Source organism: Rosa rugosa, chromosome 1 (assembly GCF_958449725.1).
Source record: "Rosa rugosa chromosome 1, drRosRugo1.1, whole genome shotgun sequence".
Taxonomy (NCBI): domain Eukaryota; kingdom Viridiplantae; phylum Streptophyta; class Magnoliopsida; order Rosales; family Rosaceae; genus Rosa; species Rosa rugosa.
The window spans coordinates 62,000,840-62,020,507 of record NC_084820.1 but is presented as its reverse complement, the minus strand read 5'-3'; the positions used below and the strand labels follow the sequence as shown (position 1 = coordinate 62,020,507).

At 41.3% G+C, this 19,668-nt stretch overlaps 1 protein-coding gene and 1 long non-coding RNA gene across 2 annotated transcripts; one reads left to right on the top strand and one right to left on the bottom strand.

Moving 5' to 3' along the window:
* Positions 1 to 364: 364 nt before the first annotated feature.
* Positions 365 to 3,646, bottom strand: LOC133743978 (GDSL esterase/lipase At2g42990-like). The gene is made up of 3 exons (XM_062172079.1): positions 2,883 to 3,646; positions 2,158 to 2,650; positions 365 to 1,335 (listed from the first exon to the last, which is right to left on the bottom strand). The coding sequence occupies exons 1-3, from the start codon at positions 3,246 to 3,248 to the stop codon at positions 1,142 to 1,144; spliced, it is 1,053 nt and encodes a 350-aa protein (XP_062028063.1). The 5' UTR covers positions 3,249 to 3,646; the 3' UTR covers positions 365 to 1,141.
* A 12,988-nt stretch (positions 3,647 to 16,634) lies between these two features.
* LOC133743975 (uncharacterized) lies at positions 16,635 to 19,285 on the top strand. Its single transcript, XR_009863312.1, has 4 exons — positions 16,635 to 16,980; positions 17,064 to 17,205; positions 17,879 to 17,954; positions 18,995 to 19,285. It is a non-coding gene; the product is annotated as an uncharacterized LOC133743975 (long non-coding RNA).
* The last annotated feature ends 383 nt before the right edge of the window (positions 19,286 to 19,668 follow it).

The window sequence follows — 19,668 nt, the reverse complement described above, 5'->3', positions numbered from 1 at the left end:
ACCACCTTTATACATCTAATTATTATCAAGTTTTATGACCGTCATCATTGCCGTACTTTATAGCCGTAATGATTACCACACTCATTGCTGTAATCATGGCCGCGCTTTATGGCCGTCATTATTGTTGTATTTACGATCCTAATTATCACCGTATTCATGTTTGAAATCATTCTCATATTCATGGTGGAGTTAATTCTCATGATTGTGGGGCCAAATTTGTTGACGACCCCCACAATAGAGGTTATGTTGTTAGTGCTTTTGTTTCTAATTTTGACATCCCAAGCTCGGTTGCGGCAGAGGTAATGGCGGTAATCAAAGCAATTGAACTAGCTTGGGTGAGACCGGTATTGGAAATATGCATGTTAGAAGTTGCTTCTTCTCTTATTCTTGACTTTATTTGTTCTCATTTTTTGGTGCCTTGACAACTTCAAGTTTAATGGAATAATTTTTTGTTTCCTATTTCTCAAATGCTTTTCTATTCATCTCATATATTTCACGAAGAAAATCATGTTGCAGATGCATTAGCCAATATAGTATTACTGGCTTTGTGCTGTAAGATATGAATCATCATTGCTTCGAATTGTAATGAAGACCGCTTGGGTCTTTATAAGTATATATTTCATTAGATTATTTTCTTTGTTGTTTTATATGGTTTGTAGAGGTTTTGACTTAGTTCCCTACCTTGTAACTTTTCTTCTTCTCTAATAAAATTTGGGGTGTCAGGGAGTTCTTCCCTCACCTTGCTTCAGTTAAAACAAAAAACAGAAAAAAATTAACCTCTCGATCGACTAACTTCCCATTGATGTATTGTTTCATCGAGATACAATCGTTCTCTCATAGAGCAAAAACGAAAAAAATCATTGGATCAAAACGTTCCTAGCCTTGGTTTCCTTGGCCAAACGTACTCCAATTCACCGAAGTTCGTGTATAAATATCAGTTCATACTTCATACATTTAAAGTTAAAGCTTAGTGTAATAAAACAATCAGATCAGATAATTGTACACTTAAACACTATATTATATATTAGAGTCGTTACATAACACATAAAATAATAAAATCTCAGAGCCATCACACCACGCCTTCTAGTTTCTACAGCAAAATGTGAAAGCATTTTTTTTTTCTTGAGAAAGAAAAAAAAAATCAATTGAACAATTTTAGAAGATCTGGAATCAAATAGTTAGCTATTATCTGATTTGTTTTGTCTGTAGGATGAAAGGCATCCCAAAATATATACTTACTTGCATCTGTGCATGTAAATGGATTATCCTCGTTGCAGAGGTAACTCATCTCAAATGTCCCAGTAGAACAACATGCCACTTCAGCAACATCAAATCCTGCCAAAATCAGGAACAAATATTCAAACTTTTAAACAGTAAATGGTTCAAACAGTAAAGTCAAGATAAAGGTAGTACAAATTAGGTGAAACTACCTCAGCTGTTAAGAGAAATTAAACTGATATAAAAATGGTATATTACAAAATAAGAAATTTAAGAGGTACCAAAGTGGTATCGACTCCTAGGATCACCATCTCAGCATTAGTGAAACAATAATTTTGCTGCAACAGAGCCATGTGCCTAACTTGGCTTGATTGCATGCTTATTTAAGCTCACATTGAATTTCTCACCAACTTGTATCAGCTTGCCAGTTCATGCATTAATATGCACGCTTTTAATATATCAGCTGGTGTAGTACTCTTTTTGAGTAGTGTCTAGCTAGTAAGTTTGGTAAAAAGTATCCGGTATAAATCTAATTAATTACTCTTGGGGCCTCAAGCCCTCCAGACTATATATTTATTCTTTGCAAGTTAATAAGTGTGCCCTGTGTCAGTGATACATATAGGTCATTTCAAAGAAAAAGAATTGAGGATTTTTTTAATCAATCATTTATTTAATAAGATATCACAGCTAGATGATATAAGTTTGAGTAGAGTGTGATAAGAAAATTTTGATTATCTCCTATCATGTGCATGTGTCTATATATCTATATATTGAGGGGAGAGCAGGTGATGATGAAAATGAATGCACAGTTATTGCAACTTTGCCAAAAAAGAAGAGGCTTTAATGGACATAAATTTGAGTCAAAATCTAGCTATGGCATCACTCAGTTCTATATAAGCATCAAAATCTGAAATCATAGATAGAAAGCTATGAATTTACCATATGAAGAAGGGCTTCTAATGATTTGATAGAAGAGCTGATATACTTTTGCTGTAAATAGAATTTTATAGCCTGGAAGCTCCTGATTTAGTTTTGCTACCATGTTGATCAACTTCCCATTAAATTCCACAGCCACGTTGTTATATTCCTCCACACAATCATGATTATTCATGAAATTTGTGGCCCTCTCTAAGGGCAAGCACCCCATAGGAGGTGCCCCAGTTAAGGAAATTTTTCTGACTCCAAGACTGTAAATTTCCCTCAGGAAATTTTCAGCAAGTTCCACCAGGAAATCCTGGTACTGCTGGACTGTGAATTGGGCTCGCCGGCGAGGAATCGTGTAGTAGTTCTCAAGGAAGTCATTGGTTCCCAAGCTTATCAAGTACAAAGCCTCTGTCAAAATTTCTCTTGCCTTGTGATGGCCAACATAGGCTCTCAATTTGCTTTGGTACTCCTTGTAGTACTCCACTTCTTTCCACAGAGGTATAACATTCTGCATGAACAAGTATTACATTAGTATCTGTACGTCGCAAGGCACTCATCACCAGACAGTCTGACATATATATGATGCTTAATACATTTTTTATCGAACTGTCAATTTCGACACTGCTAAAGTAGTGTGCTGTTTAAATTATGTGCTCACGAGCAGTTGTTAAACAACATAAATATCTGACAAAAGAACGTTACCATATTTGGCATCCAAGTAACAATTCAAGGAGACTTACCAGTACATCAGAAGTAGCATTGTCATAGCCGGTTCCAGCAGAAGCAAAGCAAACACCAGTGACAAAATCCGAAATCCCAAACTTGGGATCCAAGTAAGCAGGAACAGAGGGTTTCAGCCCGAAAGCCTCAGAGATGAGATCCGGAGGAACACGACCATTGGAGAACCTTCCTGTGGGTTGACCGCCAGCAAAATCGCGCCCATATGGCTTGAAATTGCTCTTCAAGGGTGTCGAAATCTGGTTGTTGTTTCCTGAATCCACAGACGAGTCTCCAAACACAATAATGGCTGGAACCTTGGCCTCATGTTTTGCTACTTGTAGTAGAATTTGTGTCAACAAGAGCCATGGAACGTATATGCATGCCATTATACTCCTTTATCTTGTGTCAGTGGCTAGTGGCAAAGCTTCAAGATGATGAGAGATGGGCAACTGGGATATAACAACATGAGAGGAGGGATGAGATATTAATGGCACGTACAGGTACATTGACATTTGTGGAGTGGAGTGAATAGGTAGATGAGTGTAAACTGTGTAATGGTTAGTTATAGGAGACCTACTACATGTCAGGGCTTGGATATCACAACTCACAAGGGCTTTACAGTAATGTTGCAGAAAATAGTACTGCCTTGTATAATTACGATTAATGAAGGAAATTTAAAGATAGGATGAGTGGAATCTATTACACCAACAAGGCAACAAAGACATAAGTTTGCTGCAGTCCAATTCAACTAGGTCAGTTGCATGCATGGTTTGGTACTTTAGTTGAAAGTTAGACAATAACCTGCAGCTATAGAAGCACTATGTAGTATGTACTGAACTTAAGGCTTGATATACAGCACTGCTGCAATGGCTTATATAACGTGGAAATTATTCTATGCACGGCGGTGCTCTGAATAATCTCTCTATATAACGTCTCTTTGCTGAAATATTTCATCAAACACCTTTTGCCTAAATTAAAAAAGAGTTAACTTTAGAAAGTTTTATTATCAGTGGTTGATCCATCACGTATTGTTTTGCTCAAAGTACTCAACAGCTCACAAAAGCAAATACGGGCATATTAATTGACTATAAAGCTGTACGTGGTCCTAATAATGTTAGGAAGGAAGAGGTAATCATAAATCGCAACAGGTTTGGGTTTACATTATTGTCACGGTGGAGTAATTAAAATCGAAAAGATCACTTTCTGATGAATGAGATCGACAGAGAGTAGTTGTAAGAATTAAAGGGGGAGGGGGGTGTGGGTTAAAGACATAGTACATATCTGTTGGCTTTCATGTGATGCTCATTTATGGACCTTTTTCTGCTGTGAATTGGCAAATGTGCTTACAACTTACTAGTTACAAGGAGTCTTGAAGTCCTAAAATTAACCAGCTTTTTTTCTTAGAAGTTATGAGACTCTGTCAGCTTCTCCCTTGGAGAACTCTCAGACATTACTTCCTCAATAGTTTAATGATATGATCCATGATATTATCTATGCCAACTAAAAATGCAAGAGAGTTTTAGAAAAGAACAAAATACCAACTTGTTCTAGTTCCTAGAAAACACAGTAATCAACAAAGTACCAACTTCTTGTTTGTGTTCCTCATGTATGTGTCTACAACCAATATAGTAAGGAAGAATGCTCAAACAATTTCACACAAATGTGTAAATTATAGGTCTACCAATTCTTGGTTCTAACCATATGGAACATGTTTAAAGGTTTAAAGTTGATTAAATATATAGGAGGTTAGCAAAGTTGGCTGCAACACAGTAATATATACTACCCTTAAAGGGGAGTGTATTTCATGCACCGTCAGTGCATGGGTACTTGCAATATGAATGGATGTAATTTTTTTGATATTAAAATATATAAAGGAGTTGATTAGATGAGTGGCTGTTATTTTTTTAGAGATTAAAATAACTGACAGTGCAAGTGCACTGTCGGTGCACAATCCTCTCCACCCTTAAAGGGATTAGTTTTGAGATTATTTGGCCATTTATGTAATTATATATCATGTCAGCAAACAAACTAAAACTACAATATCTTTGTATAGTACTCTGCTAATTAATTTAACAGATACTAACACAGAGGCATGAGGAAGAATAAAAATAACTAAGCAAAATATTTATAGAACCTGCAAGTTGCGCTTACTCCTTCATGTTAAAATTTCTGGAGATGATGAAAAAGATACACCCTAAAAGCTAAAAACGAAGGAAAAAGAAGATGAATAGAGAAACTCTGATATTTTGCTATACGGTAATTGTACAGACTCTAACAGATTACAGACTAATTAGAGAAGAAGGTTACAGGTTGCTCTTATACTCTCCTACTAACTAATTTCCCTAACTTTCCTTTCAAAAAAAAAATCCCTAACTTCTCCACTAGATTTCTGAAGCATGTCTTTTAGCTGTAGCTTATGAAATAACCTCCTGATTATTCTTCTTCTAACGATAGCTAACTAATAATCATTGGCCAAAAAAAAAAAAATCAGCTAACTAATCACGCAAACAGCATGGTTGTTACACCTTTACATATGTATACGTATATGACTAACGAAAGTACATGCGTATGAGTGTATATGAGTTATTAAGCAAGATCACTTCACTGCTAAGCATTCTCTCATGTATGATGTATCACACTTCATCAGCTTGACCTGAGTTTTCCTGATAACTTTGACTTTGACCTTAACTTTCTTCTATTGACTTAACACACTTCCCTTTTCTAAGAGATTGATTGATCGATCATGGGAATTCTACAAAACAAACAGAAAATTATCAATGAAGCCATTTCTAAGCTGTCTGGAGGAACCTCCTTCTTTTTCACCATCACTGGTTTGGAGGGAACTCTGCTGCTTTGAATATATACTTAATTGGATTTATATTGCTCAATCAGCATGTCAAGTCCATGATCAACATTTTTATTCTTGCCTTCCCTTTTCCTTCTCTTCATATCAACCTCAATTCCTTCGTCTGCTACTACTACCTCTGTCTTCTTCTCTGGCCTTCTGCAATTTTTAGGTTGTATACTCATCTTCCTCGATGATTTTGGACACCGCCAACCTTCTTCGTCTTTTTCCTCTCCAAATTTCTGGTGGTTCAGAGTCTGAAAACAATTCACAAGCTTCATTTGTCACATATAGATTGTGCTGGTCTATTTTGGCATGGCCCTTCTCTTCAATTCCTTTTCCTTGTCCTAAGACGATTTATATCCAAAGCCTGCAACACATACTGTCCATTCTCTACCTTTTAGAACAATCCCCATCCCGAAGCCAGACCCAGATGCAGCTGAAAGACCAGAAATGGAGCCTTATTTTGTTTCAAAGACTAGAAACCAGGTTCTTTTAGCTAGGCCTCTTGGTGATGTTGACTGTTACGTGGCTCTATGTCACGGGCCGAACTTTGCAATGCGCAAAGCGGACCGTGCGGCACTTGCTAGCAAGCAAGTCAGCCAAGTGAGTACCTTGCAAGGAACAATGAAAGCCACACGATATTAAAATAGTGCTAGTGACAAGCAAGAACACAATTATATGAATGTTGGGGCAACCACGAAGAACAATGAATAATCGAAAGGAAAGATCAAAGAGCAATCTCACGGGGCACAGATGATTGAATAATTCCTCTTTTATTGATGGTAAGACGGTAAGGGAGGCAAAAGTACATGTGCTTACCTATACTAGTTCCGTAGTCCAAACTATGCCGACTAGGAACCCCTCCCTATAGAGCATATCGGCCTTACATGAACTTGGCAGGGGGAAACATGAAAAAGGTCGAGGAGACTAATTGCTAAATAAAATAAATTACATAATTTGTAAATTACCAAAACAACCCTAGCACGCAAGCAAACCAACCAAAGGCTTAACTAATGACCCTGGACAAGGTTGCTTGCGGCATTACAAGTGCGGCCCCTAACATCCTCCCCCACTTAAGCTGTCGGCGCTCTCGACGACTGCCTTGATCTTGAAGTCTTCAATCTTCTGCTGGAACTTCTTCGTCAGGACGTCAGCATTCTCCCAACTGGTTTCTTCATCTCCCAGACCCTTCCACTTGACCAGGAACTGCTGGCATGGGCGCCTGGACACTCGGATCACTCTCTCTGCTAGGATCTCCTCCACTTCTTTCGGCTTTGGTGGTCTGATGTCGACGTGCTCCCGAACAGGCTGGTTGCGTGCTTGATCTTCACAGTCTGGCTGGTGCGGCTTGAGGTTGCTGACATGGAAGACGGGGTGAACTCTCATCCAGGCGGGAATATCGACTTTGTAGGAGCACTTCCCCACTTTAGCAATGATGGGGAGCGGTCCTTCATACTTCCTGAATAGTCGTTTGTCTCTGGAGCGCAGGAACCTGAGTTGTTCCGGAAGCAGCTTGACAAGGACCATGTCCCCTGCCTGAAACTCCCTGGGCTTGCGGCCTTGATCTGCCCACTTCTTCATTCTCCCCGCCGCTTTCTCTAGATAGGCTTGAGCGATCTCGGCATTAGTCTTCCACTCTTTTGTGAAGTTGAAAGCACGCGGATTCGCCCCTTTGTAGACTTCTTGCACCGTATGCGGCAAGAGAGGCTGTTGGCCAGTGACAATTTCAAAAGCACTCTTGTTGGTGGATGAGCTCTTCTTCGAGTTGAAACAAAATTGTGCAACATCGAGCAATTGCGCCCAATTCTGTTGGTTGGCATGAACGAAATGGCGCAAGTACTCCTCCAACATCCCGTTGAACCTTTCTGTTTGCCCATCAGTCTGTGGGTGATAACTTGAAGATATGTTGAGCTCAGACCCGAGCAACTTGAATAGCTCGGTCCAGAATGTTCCCGTGAACCTAGTGTCTCGATCGCTGACTATGTTCTGAGGCACACCCCAATACTTTACAACATGCTTGAAAAAGAGGCTTGCTGTGTCTTCCGCCGAACAGTACTTTGGGGTTGGCACAAATGTGGCATACTTTGAAAACCTGTCAACCACAACCAGGATGCCTGATAAGTCTCCCACCTTCGGGAGGTTAGTAATAAAGTCAAGGGAGACACTCTCCCATGGGCGAGTAGGAATAGACAGTGGTTCCAACAGCCCTGGAGTCTTTTGGCGCTCAATCTTGTCTTGCTGGCATGTCAGGCAAGTCTTGGTGTATTCCGTGACATCGTCTCGCATCTGGGGCCAGTAGTACCCCTGCTTGAGGAGTGCATGGGTCCTCTGCCATCCAGGGTGACCTGCCCACAGGGTGTCGTGACACTCCTTCATAAGCATTCTTCGCAGTCCGTCCGCTCGCGGAACAAACACTCGTCCTCCTTTGGCCATCAATATGCCATCCTCCATCCAAAACCGACGGCTCTTCCCTTCCTTCACCATTTTCATGAGGGATTGCGCCACGGAATCCTTCTCCAGACTCTCCTTGATACGTTGCTTGATGTCTGTGGCAATGATGCTGCTCGACAAAGTGGCCAACACCTTGAGGGTGGCAAGGTCAGCCTTGCGACTTAGAGCATCAGCAACTTGGTTTGTGTGCCCAGCCTTGTGTTCGAAATGGAAGTCGAACTCAGCGAGAAACTCTTGCCATCGAGCTTGCTTTGGAGTTAACTTCGGCTGGGTCAGGAAGTGGCTGACGGCTGAATTGTCTGTCTTCACAAGGAACTTTGACCCCAACAAATAGTGTCGCCACGTCCTCAAACAGTGAATTACGGCTAGCAACTCCTTCTCCTGAGCCGCGTACCTCCTCTCAGCTTCCGAGAGTTTATGACTTTCATAAGCAACAGGGTGCCCTTGTTGCAACAGGACTCCTCCTAAGGCGAAGTCAGAAGCATCTGTCTGGACTTCAAATGGCAGGTTCAGGTCGGGTAAGGCAAGGACCGGATCTTCCATCACGGCCTTCTTCAAATCTTGAAAGGCCTTCTCACAATTACTACTCCAGTCCCATGTCACTCCTTTTTTCAAGAGTTCAGTTAAGGGGGTCGTCTTCTTTGAGTAATTCTCAATGAAACGTCTGTAGTAATTGGCCAGCCCAAGAAAAGAACGTAGCTCTTTCACATTCTTGGGGTTTCTCCACTCCTTTATGGCTTCTACTTTCTCCATATCCATCCTGATTTGACCCCTTTCAATAATGTGACCTAAAAACTTGATGGTCACTTGCGCGAAGGAGCACTTTTCGCGCTTGACATACAACTGGTTGTCCCGCAACCGTTGGAACACCAACTTCAAGTGCTCTACGTGTTCTTCTAGGGTAGAGCTGTACACCACTATGTCATCCAGGTACACTACCACGAACTTATCTAAGTACTCGTGGAAGACTTGGTTCATCAAAGTGCAGAATGTGGCTGGCGCATTGGTCAACCCGAACGGCATCACCAGGAACTCAAAGGCGCCATAACGGGTGACGCACGTTGTCTTGGGTTCATCTCCTTCTGCAATGCGAACTTGATAGTACCCCGAGCGGAGGTCTAGCTTTGTGAAATATTTGGCACCACTGAGTTGGTCAAACAGATCTGCAATCAGAGGGATCGGGTACTTGTTGCGCACCGTGACTTTGTTGAGAGCCCGATAATCCACACACAGTCTCCAACTTCCATCGTGTTTCCTTTGAAACAGCACAGGTGCACCAAAGGGGCCTTTAGATGGCCTAATGAATCCCGCCTTGAGCAGGTCTTCGAGCTGCTTTCGAAGTTCCGCCAGTTCTGGGGGTGCCATTCTGTAAGGTGCCTTTGCAGGTGGTTTGGCCCCCGGAAGCAGTTCGATCTCATGGTCCACACTCCTCCTTGGAGGCAATTCTTTGGGAAGTTCAGGAGGCATCACATCTACAAAGCTCTCCAATACCCCTTCAATCTCCTTCGGAATCACTTCTCCTTTAGTCTCATCCTTTATCAAGGGAACTGCTACATAGGTAGGCTCATGACGCTTCACGCCTTTCTTGAACTGGAGGGCGGACAAGAGACGGGGTTCACTTGGTTGCTCGATTCTTGCCGGAACCACACACGGCCTTTCTCCCATAATAAGTAAGTGTTGGGCACTAGGAATGGGAATAGCTTTGTTCGCCAACAAGAACTCCATCCCCAATATGACATCAAAGTCGTCCATCTGGACAACCACGAGGTCAGCCTTCCCTTGCCAGTGACCTAACTTGAGTGATACCCCTCGAGATAGTCCAGTTGTAGGTGAGGCCTTAGAGTTCACAGCTTTCATGCGGCCAACATCCTTCTCCAACTTCAGCCCCAACCTCCGTGCTTCAGGTTCTGACACAAAGTTGTGAGTGGCCCCTGTGTCAACCATCACGCTCTTGGCTACCTTTCCATTAATACTACCATCTATGAACATCAAGCCCTTAGCCTGAGACTTCTTGGGTGATTGTGGTCGCTTCTCCACCGCACCCAAGAACCTTAGAGCTCCCATGTGACCAGGTTCCTCCTCTGGCTCTTGCTGATCTTCCATTTCTTTCGAGTGAATATGAGCCTGTAGGGCAGAGAGGGCGGTCTTGTGAGGGCACTCATTCACTCTATGCGGTCCCCTGCATAAGAAGCATGCTAGTGGCCTTGGAGCATAGCCTGAGGGATTAAAGGGTCGAGGGGTGAAGACCCCTGTCGAGGCAACAGGCTTGGACGTTGCCGTGTCCCTCGTATTCACTACTCTCCTGTCCCCTCCTCCTGAGTTGGAAAACTTGGACTCCGCTCCCCCACTTCTACTCGGTCCAGGCCTTACATTTCTGTTGACATTCACATTCGAAAACGGCTGAGTCTTCTTAGTAGAGTTCTCTTCGAATGTGTAGTCCGTCAACCTTTCAGCAGCAGCCTGTGCGGAGGCCAAATCTTGGACTCTCTGCCGCTGAAGTTCGGTCCTCGCCCAGGGCTTTAAGCCTTCCAGGAAATAAAACAGCCGATCCTTCTCTGACATGTCCGGGATGTCAAGCATGAGCACCGAGAACTTGTTTACAAAGTCTCGGATGTTGTTGGTGTGCTTGAGCTCCCTTAGCTGCCTTCTAGCAATATACTCTACATTCTCGGGGAAGAATTGAGCTTTGAGCTCCTTCTTAAGATCCTCCCAGGTGTCAATGGTGCATACCCCTCTTTGTATGTCATTATACTTGGTCCTCCACCATAGTTTAGCATCTCCTGACAAATACATTGTCGCCATGTTCACCTTCACCTCTTCCGAGTCTGGCTTCACTGCTCGGAAGTATTGCTCCATATCAAATAAGTAATTCTCAAGCTCCTTGGCATCTCGCGCCCCTCCAAAAGCTTGAGGTTCTGGTATCTTTACCTTCCTGTAGTCCGTCACAGGTTGGTTTCCCATCGCACGGATGGTTAGATTGAGCTTGGTATTCATCTCCACCAGCTCGTTTCTAAAAGCATCAATGGTGCATCGGACATCTTCTGCCATATTGTCCACAGCCACCTGGAGTGTGTCAAGGGCATCACTCATCGCCCCCATTTGCTCGTTCGGAACAGGAGCTTCTTCCTCATTTCTCTCCCTTCCGCTACCTCGAGCTTTCCAATTTTCAAGGGCCACAACTCGGTCCTTCAGGCTCTCCACCTCTATCACCCGCGCCGCCAACTCATCTAGGTCGACGCGGTCCAACACATTTGTGATATCAATCAACCTATCCGGCACTCCCGCAAGTTCTCCGAGTTGTTGGTCATACCAATCGAATCTTTGTTGGTTTGTCATCTTCCCCGACATCGTAGCGAGCTTCTTGAGCCGAGTTGGCTCTGATACCAACTGTCACGGGCCGAACTTTGCAATGCGCAAAGCGGACCGTGCGGCACTTGCTAGCAAGCAAGTCAGCCAAGTGAGTACCTTGCAAGGAACAATGAAAGCCACACGATATTAAAATAGTGCTAGTGACAAGCAAGAACACAATTATATGAATGTTGGGGCAACCACGAAGAACAATGAATAATCGAAAGGAAAGATCAAAGAGCAATCTCACGGGGCACAGATGATTGAATAATTCCTCTTTTATTGATGGTAAGACGGTAAGGGAGGCAAAAGTACATGTGCTTACCTATACTAGTTCCGTAGTCCAAACTATGCCGACTAGGAACCCCTCCCTATAGAGCATATCGGCCTTACATGAACTTGGCAGGGGGAAACATGAAAAAGGTCGAGGAGACTAATTGCTAAATAAAATAAATTACATAATTTGTAAATTACCAAAACAACCCTAGCACGCAAGCAAACCAACCAAAGGCTTAACTAATGACCCTGGACAAGGTTGCTTGCGGCATTACAAGTGCGGCCCCTAACACTCTAGCATGGAATGGTCAGCTTGACCAATGGAGTGACATCCAGCTGTCGAGCATGTACTAGTCATATGCTGACGCAGAGAGTTTTTTAGATATTTTTCATATTTTCCAGTCTGTAATAAGTGAAACGGTTATGTTACTATAAATAGGGGTTTTGTTGTAAGAATTGGGGACACTTTGCATTAATCAGAAATACTCTAAAGGATTTTGCTCCAGATTGTTCTTGCTTTTCGTCTCTCTCTAGTCTCACTGTGCTTGTAAGGTTGGCCATGGATTTCATGTTATCAGGTGATTGGATAAAGTAGTTGGGCAAAAGATTGCACTTCCCCGAATGTCGAAAACCTTTGTTTCACCTCTTCGTTTTCGATTTTGGAAGGAAGGTTTCTTATGAAAATTGTCCTCTGCAAATCGACACCAAGACTGATCGACGTTACGTTGCCTTTGCTGCTGACATCATCAACATTTGTCCTTGTTCCTCTTTGGCAGTGTCGTAGCCAAGTTTTTAAGCACTTTCCTTGCGATGCAGGCTTCCTCTTCAAAGTTAGTCTCAAAAGGGTTTGAGCGAGACGAGAGCTACGGTACTCGCTCTCACTTCTCGTATCACTATCATCTTTGCTTTTCTTCTTCCCCATTTGTCGCCACACAGGAGAAATCCTAAGCTCTTCTGTTCGTTATTGAACACTAAAGGCTTCTATTCTATCGTAAATTGGGCCTATATACTGGGCCACTTAATTACTTTGTTTTGGGCTGAAATTGAAGATAGCATCCCTCCTCAGGAGATCCCTGACAAGTTTTCTCCCTCCCCATGTTTCTCTCACATGATTTTCATGGAGATAATGTCTATTTTTCTAGACAGCTTTGTTCTGCCTTATTAGGCAATGTTTGTTTTTGACAGTGTTGTGAACTTGTGATGTTGAAGGTTATGTACGTGTTTTTTGATTTGCATGGAAAATCAAGTACAGTGACTATGAATGTTTGTAGTGACCAAGCTGTTTACCAGAGGCTATGTTTCTCTCCCATCTTAATCGATGAGTTGGAGTTTGTCTCTTTTGTCTTGACAGTTTTCTTCATAGTTCGAATTGGTACGGTCATTAACGCAAAATATATTGTTTTTAGGTTTTACGTTGATATCAATTCCGCGGTCGGTTCTAGGGCTGGGCGCAGTCCGGTCCGGTCCTGGAATTGTGTGGGACCAAGACCGAATCCGACTTATCGGTCTCGGTTCGGTGTTGAGTATTTTTCATTCAAAAACCGACTGGAACCCGAACCGGTTATATTCGGTCCGGACTTTCGGTCTATCGGTCCTGTGACACATGAATACACCAGATTGAAAGCATGCCCAGATTTCCAGCATCTGCCTTCTGGGAAATGGCATTTTCCTGTTTTCCAACAACTTCTTATGGCAATGCAACACAATCACAATGAAATACAATAATACATAACAAAACTCATGATTACATTATTAGTTTATTACACAAGACATTTCATGATTATCCATACAATGCAACATTGCAACTGAACTCAGACTCATGAATACCAATATAGCAGATGTCCAGAACCAAAACAGCTATAGTGCAGAATAACTGAACAGCCACAAGCCCACAAGTTGACTCACATTGGCAAATTACTACAAGTTATAACTGGAAAAAAAAAATGAACAAACTAAAATTGTCCAATTTAATTAAATCAATTAATGACCATGAAGAATTGCAGTTCAATGACTTCAATCAAACAAAGGATTCAAGAATTGCACAAGCCATGCTCCAAGCCTTGCTCCAAGACCACTTTCCAATAGCAGCGATTCACATTGGTCCAAGCCTCCAATAGAAATTCTGCACATTGGATTTCAACACTCGATTGAGGGAAGAAAATCAAGAAATTGGGCACGAGTTGGTCAATTGGGGAAGAAATTGGGGAAGACCAGTTTGGGGCTTTAGGAGCTAGGGTTTCGGGGAAGAAATGAGGTGAGGTCGAAGTGAGGTCGTATTTTCTGTTTTGACTTAGGTTTGGGACTAATTAATGACCAATGAAAGACTGACATGTATACAGTCTCAAATAGTCGGGCCGGTTCGGGTTACCCGAATTTGGAAATATTAGAAACCGAGACCGGCCCGTATTCTTGGCTTTCGGTTCTGTCTTAGCCCAGACCGTAAAAAATCAGTGCAAAACCCGACCCGACCCATCGGTTTCTCGGGTTTGGGATCGGTGTCTCGGGTTTTCAGCCTCAAACGCCCACCCCTAGTCGGTACTATTGGTTAAGTTTCTTTGTCTGCTACTTATTGCCTTCTTTCTAATTAGCTACTCTAATTATACCCATTTCTTTATGTTCTCATGTAACAATGGCGTGTGGGAATGTGACATTGTTGGATCTTCAATCATTTACTTCAGAGGAGCAATGGAGCAAATGAATGGTGATCGGCAGTTGTTTGGCTTTCGATGAGATAGTTGGAGTACAAGGATAATGGCTCCACCAACACAGCAGTTATGGATTGGATTCATAGTTCTCCTATCCGCACATTGTCAAGAACTTGAGGAATAATGTACAATAACGTCTTTTTGCCATCAGAACAAGCAAGCAAGGGATTTTCTATTGTTGGGTTGATTAGAGCATCTTTAGCAATGCTACTCATTTTTTAGTTAAATTTTAACCAAAGTAGCTAAAAAGTCAATTTAGCTAGTCACTTTATAAATTCGTCTGTATCAGTGCTCTCTATTTTAGCTAATTTTGAATTTATGTTATTTGTTAAATTAAAATTAAATGGTTTAATGTATTTATAAATTACATATAAATTCGTTTGTATCAGTGCTCTCTATTTTAGCTAATTTTGAATTTATGTTATTTGTTAAATTAAAATTAAATGGTTTAATGTATTTATAAATTACATAAAATAACTCAAAAGGAATGTTTTAAATTATAGAGAGCCTCATCTGAGTCATCTCGCTCTCTATATTTAGGAGTGTGATAGCTAAAAATTATAATAGAGAGCCACTTAGGAGTCTGGTGCAGCCGCTAAAATAGATAAAAAGCTAAATATGCTCTCTAAAATAGCTAAGGAGTCAAAATAGAGAGTCTGCTAAAGATGCTCTTAGATTCTAGAAATTCTGAATAGGCCTTGATGCCTCTGAGTTGGACCTTGATGCTTTCCGAAGTCTGGTGAACAACCGGCGTTAAATTGTTGAAACGGTTGTCGTTGCAACTGCTGCGATTGGTTCTTCTGAGCGGTTACGGACAGTTGTGATATGGCCGGTTGTTTGTGATTTGAAACTTGGAATATCAATTACATGACTATTGAATCTTGGGCCACATATCCACTGCACTCACGTGACTATTTTGAGCCTCTTACCTCTCACATGTTTACTCCCAGAAAGACGGTGAATGATTCACTATCCAAAATGCTTGAAACCTTACTAGTGGCTGTTTTAAAAAGAATTAAGGGCTCTTTCTTCGCAAAGGCAAGAGAGTTATACATGATGATCTTGGGATTGCAGGTGGCAAGACAACGTGGTATTACTCAAGTTATTTTGGAATTTGATGCAAAAGAAATTGTTTCTGATTTCTAATGTTTGGAGGAAAATTAGTCTACGTGGAATGTGTTCCTATTGGAGAAGTTTAGTTTGCTTTGTTTCTTTTGTTTCAGTTTTTGTAATTTTCTTCCCACGTGATTGTAATCAGGCGGCGCACTTTCTAGCAAGGAATGCGCTTATGGTTCCCGACTTTCATGTTTGGGTCAATAATAGTCCTCATTGACTATCTCGTATTGTACTCTCTGATGTACGTTAATTGTTTGTTTCAATGGTAATTCCACATTCTAAAAAAAAAAGAAAAAAAAAAGGGTTGTAAGTAGAGTAACTAATTAGCTATAATAGAATTAAAATTATACAAGAAAAGTACTCGCGTTATCATAATGACAAAAAATTTGTTGTCACATTTATAAATGCCTATATGATATACATGTATGTACTGTAAAATTGTTCCCTAAAATAATATACGAGCAATAACAAGATTTCCTAATGAGATTGTGGGGTTCCATAATTAATTTAACTAATTGATTACCGACTTTATTATACCGAAAATCACATATGATTATGACGTTAGCTAGGTCCAAAACGTCATCGATGCCTATCATTTTTCTATTGTGCCAAATATTAATTTAGTGGAAATTTACTAAATGTGAGTTACATTGTACCACTGTCCATAAAGGGAACAGTAAGGGTGTAATACCCCGAAAAATCTAAATTAAATTCCGTGGATTTTTAGAATTGATTTCACGATAGTGGGAGCGAGTACGAGGCTTGGAGAAGTTGTGGAATTAGTTCGAATGATTAATTTTCGAAAACGAACGTTATTTAGGGGCTCGCGAAAGTTGACTTTTTATACGTTCAAAATTTGGGAAAACTTCCTTCATGAAAGTTGTAGAGCTCGTCGATATGATCGCGGGCATATGCGGAACGCAAAAATCGGAGTTCGTATGAATTAGTTATGATTTTTTGAAAAAGTTTCCAATTTAGTATAAAGCTTCCATTTTCGGAAATTTCCGAAAATAGTTTCAGAATTTACAAAAATAGAAAAAAGCTGCTGCAGCCCTCGTCCCCGCCGGAAATCGCCTCCGATTTTCGTTTGGCCATATCTTCCTCCTCCGGCCACCGATCCTCACCAAACTTCTTCCATTGGCTTCGTATGGTCCTTGCGCACCTGTCTGTGGCAGCCTTGCACGGCGGCACGGCCCCTAGCGGCGGCGGCGGCCCGGTTTCGATTTAAGCTCGATTTTGGTCAACGCCGGTTTTCTCCTAGCTCCGGCCACCAAAACTTCCGATCCTTGGCTCCATGAACTCCCCTCAACCTGCTGATCATCATACTAGGAGGATTGCACCTAGAGTGACCGGTTTCACGTTCGTCGGAGCTCGGTAAGTTTTCAATCCGAAACGAAAATCTTTCGATCGGTATATCTCGAGCTGTAGTGCATCGTTTTGATTGATTCTTGAACCAGTGAGTTCTCCTTGATGTTCTTAACAACTCTCTAGAAGGGATCGAAGCCTGAAATTGAAGTTTTGACGTCGAAATCAAGCCTTGCCGGATTCTGCAAATTTCGCCGGATTCTGGAAATTTTCCGGCCACCTCGACTGTTTTAGGTAATTTCAACCACTTCCAGTCATTTTCAGCTTACATGATAGTTATGAAAGTTGTTAAGCATGATGAGAGGAAGAGGAGCAGCCCGGCCCCGACACCATTGGCGGTGGTCGGCGGCGGCTCTGCCCTAACTCCGGCGTCCCTTTTCCGGCCACCTCCGGGGGTCAAAAATATAGTTTCTGTGTATTTTTAGATTCTATATTTCAATACGATCATTTCGATATATTATACGCAATTTTTGGATATCGTATGATTAAGTTATGAATTTTTAAGTTTCGATCGATTTCGATCGTTAGATTTGTGATCTGTGAAGTTAGGACCGTCAGATGGACTTGTAGTTTTGATAAGATGATCTTATGACTGTTCCAGTGGCTTTGTGTGGTCATGGGCGAAGATCCGACCGTTGGATCTTCGTATAAATGCAAAACAATGATTAGGGAGGCGATTCGTGAGAATCCGTCCGTCGGATTTTCGTATAAATTCGTGAAGATGTTAGTAAGGACGATTCAGGAAGATCCGACCGTTGGATCTTCGTGATGATTTTTGGAGGGTGATCCTAAAGGCGATCCGTGAGGATCCGACCGTTGGATCATCATTTAATTTCGATCCGACCGTTGGATTGTTGTTTGAGTATGTTTTTGAGTTGTTGGCTAAGTTAAGGTCATGTTTGATTAGGTGATTGACGGTCTTCCTTGGGTGAGCGGTTTTGGTGTGTATTGTGTTGAATTGAAGACGCAGCGGGAATATCGAGGTGAGTAAAATCGCACATGGTTCATTCATGAACCGAAATTTAGTGATTTATATTGAATTATAAAGGTGTGGAAAATTGTTTTAAGAAAATAAAGATTTGTTTTGAAATAATATGAACTTGATCGACTACGGTTCATAAGGCTACTACTCACAGGTAAGGAAAATGAATTTAAGTATAAAAATGAATTTCTTGTTTTTATTGCATGTGAACTATAGATGGTATTAGTAGTCACTCTTGTGTAGGTGATTACGTATATATATATATATATATATATATATATATATATATATATATATATATATATTTATTTACGTGAAATATATATTGAAAGTTATGACATTGTGTGATGTATTGAGTTGTTCGTGATAAAGAGTAGTTGAGTAAAGTGCGATAGTTGAAATGTGTAGACAAATTATATGTTAGTGTCAAGTGTTCTCATCGTGTGTCGATGATTGTGGCAAGTGTTCTCATCGTGTGTCGATGAAAGTGCCCAGTATTTTCATCGTGTGTCGATGATTGTGGCAAGTGTTCTCATCGTGTGTCGATGAAAGTGCCAAGTATTTTCATCGTGTGTCGATGATTGTGGCAAGTGTTTTCATCGTGCGTCGATGATAGTGGCAGGTGTCTTCATCGTGTGTCGATGATTATGACACGTATTATCGTAAGATTGAACCTTGGCCAAGGTGACAGGTTACGATTCAGTTAGAGCTCTAGTCTGTCTGCCATCATACTGTTTGAGGGATAACCTCAAGTTTTTATGTGTCTTTGAGTATGACATGCTGCGTGGAGGGGTTTTTATAACTATCATATACCCTTGAGTATATATTGGAAAGGGAAAGTTTAGTTGTTTGGATGGTCATGGTGAGATGTGAGTTGATTGATGTTTGAAGTGACGTTGTGCACTTCAATTTTTATACTAAGAATCACTTAAATTGATTTGTTCTTTAAAGTCGTGCAATTCCTTGTTTACTCATACGGGCTGTCAAAAGCTTACCGGGTTTGTGTTGTTGCAATCCCGGTACACTATTCAAATTGTGTAGCGGGTAATCCTACAGGTCAAGAGAATCAGGACGGAGATCGAGCTGCGTAGAGTAGCTGCAATTGTGTCAATCTGAATTGCTTTGTGAGCCGGTGAGGTGTGTTATGCTCATTTAGAGCTTTACAATATTTCTTGTGAGAGTGAATTGTAATAATGAACTCGAGGTTTCGAAATTTGAAGTTTGTGTATCGTGTGGTGAGGTTGTTTTGAGAAAAAAATTCAGAACGTTTATTTGATTAAGTGGTTTAATTCATGTTTCGGATTTGAACTTATTATTCAAAATTCGGGGCGTGACAAAGGGAATAGTGCATGGGGTTGGAATAGTAGAAACCTCTAAGACCATCTCCAACGGTGGTGTCAAAATCCACCGTGGAGCTCTAACGGAAACATAAGGCCTGTGAAACCAACTCCAACAAATCTGTCAAATCCTACGTGTATTTGACATATGAACCCAATCTGTCAAATTTGACAGATCTCTCAAAACTGTCAAATGCCACAATAGCTCATCTTCATCGTCTTCAAAGATTGCTTTTTTGCCAGAATCACAAAGAAATTGGTCTGTTCCCAAAAACCCAAACCGGAAAACTTCTTCACGATCTCGATTTGAAATCCCAGATGGCCAGATTCGTTATTATCATGACAAGATCCAGAGCTTTCTCTCGATTTCGATATGAA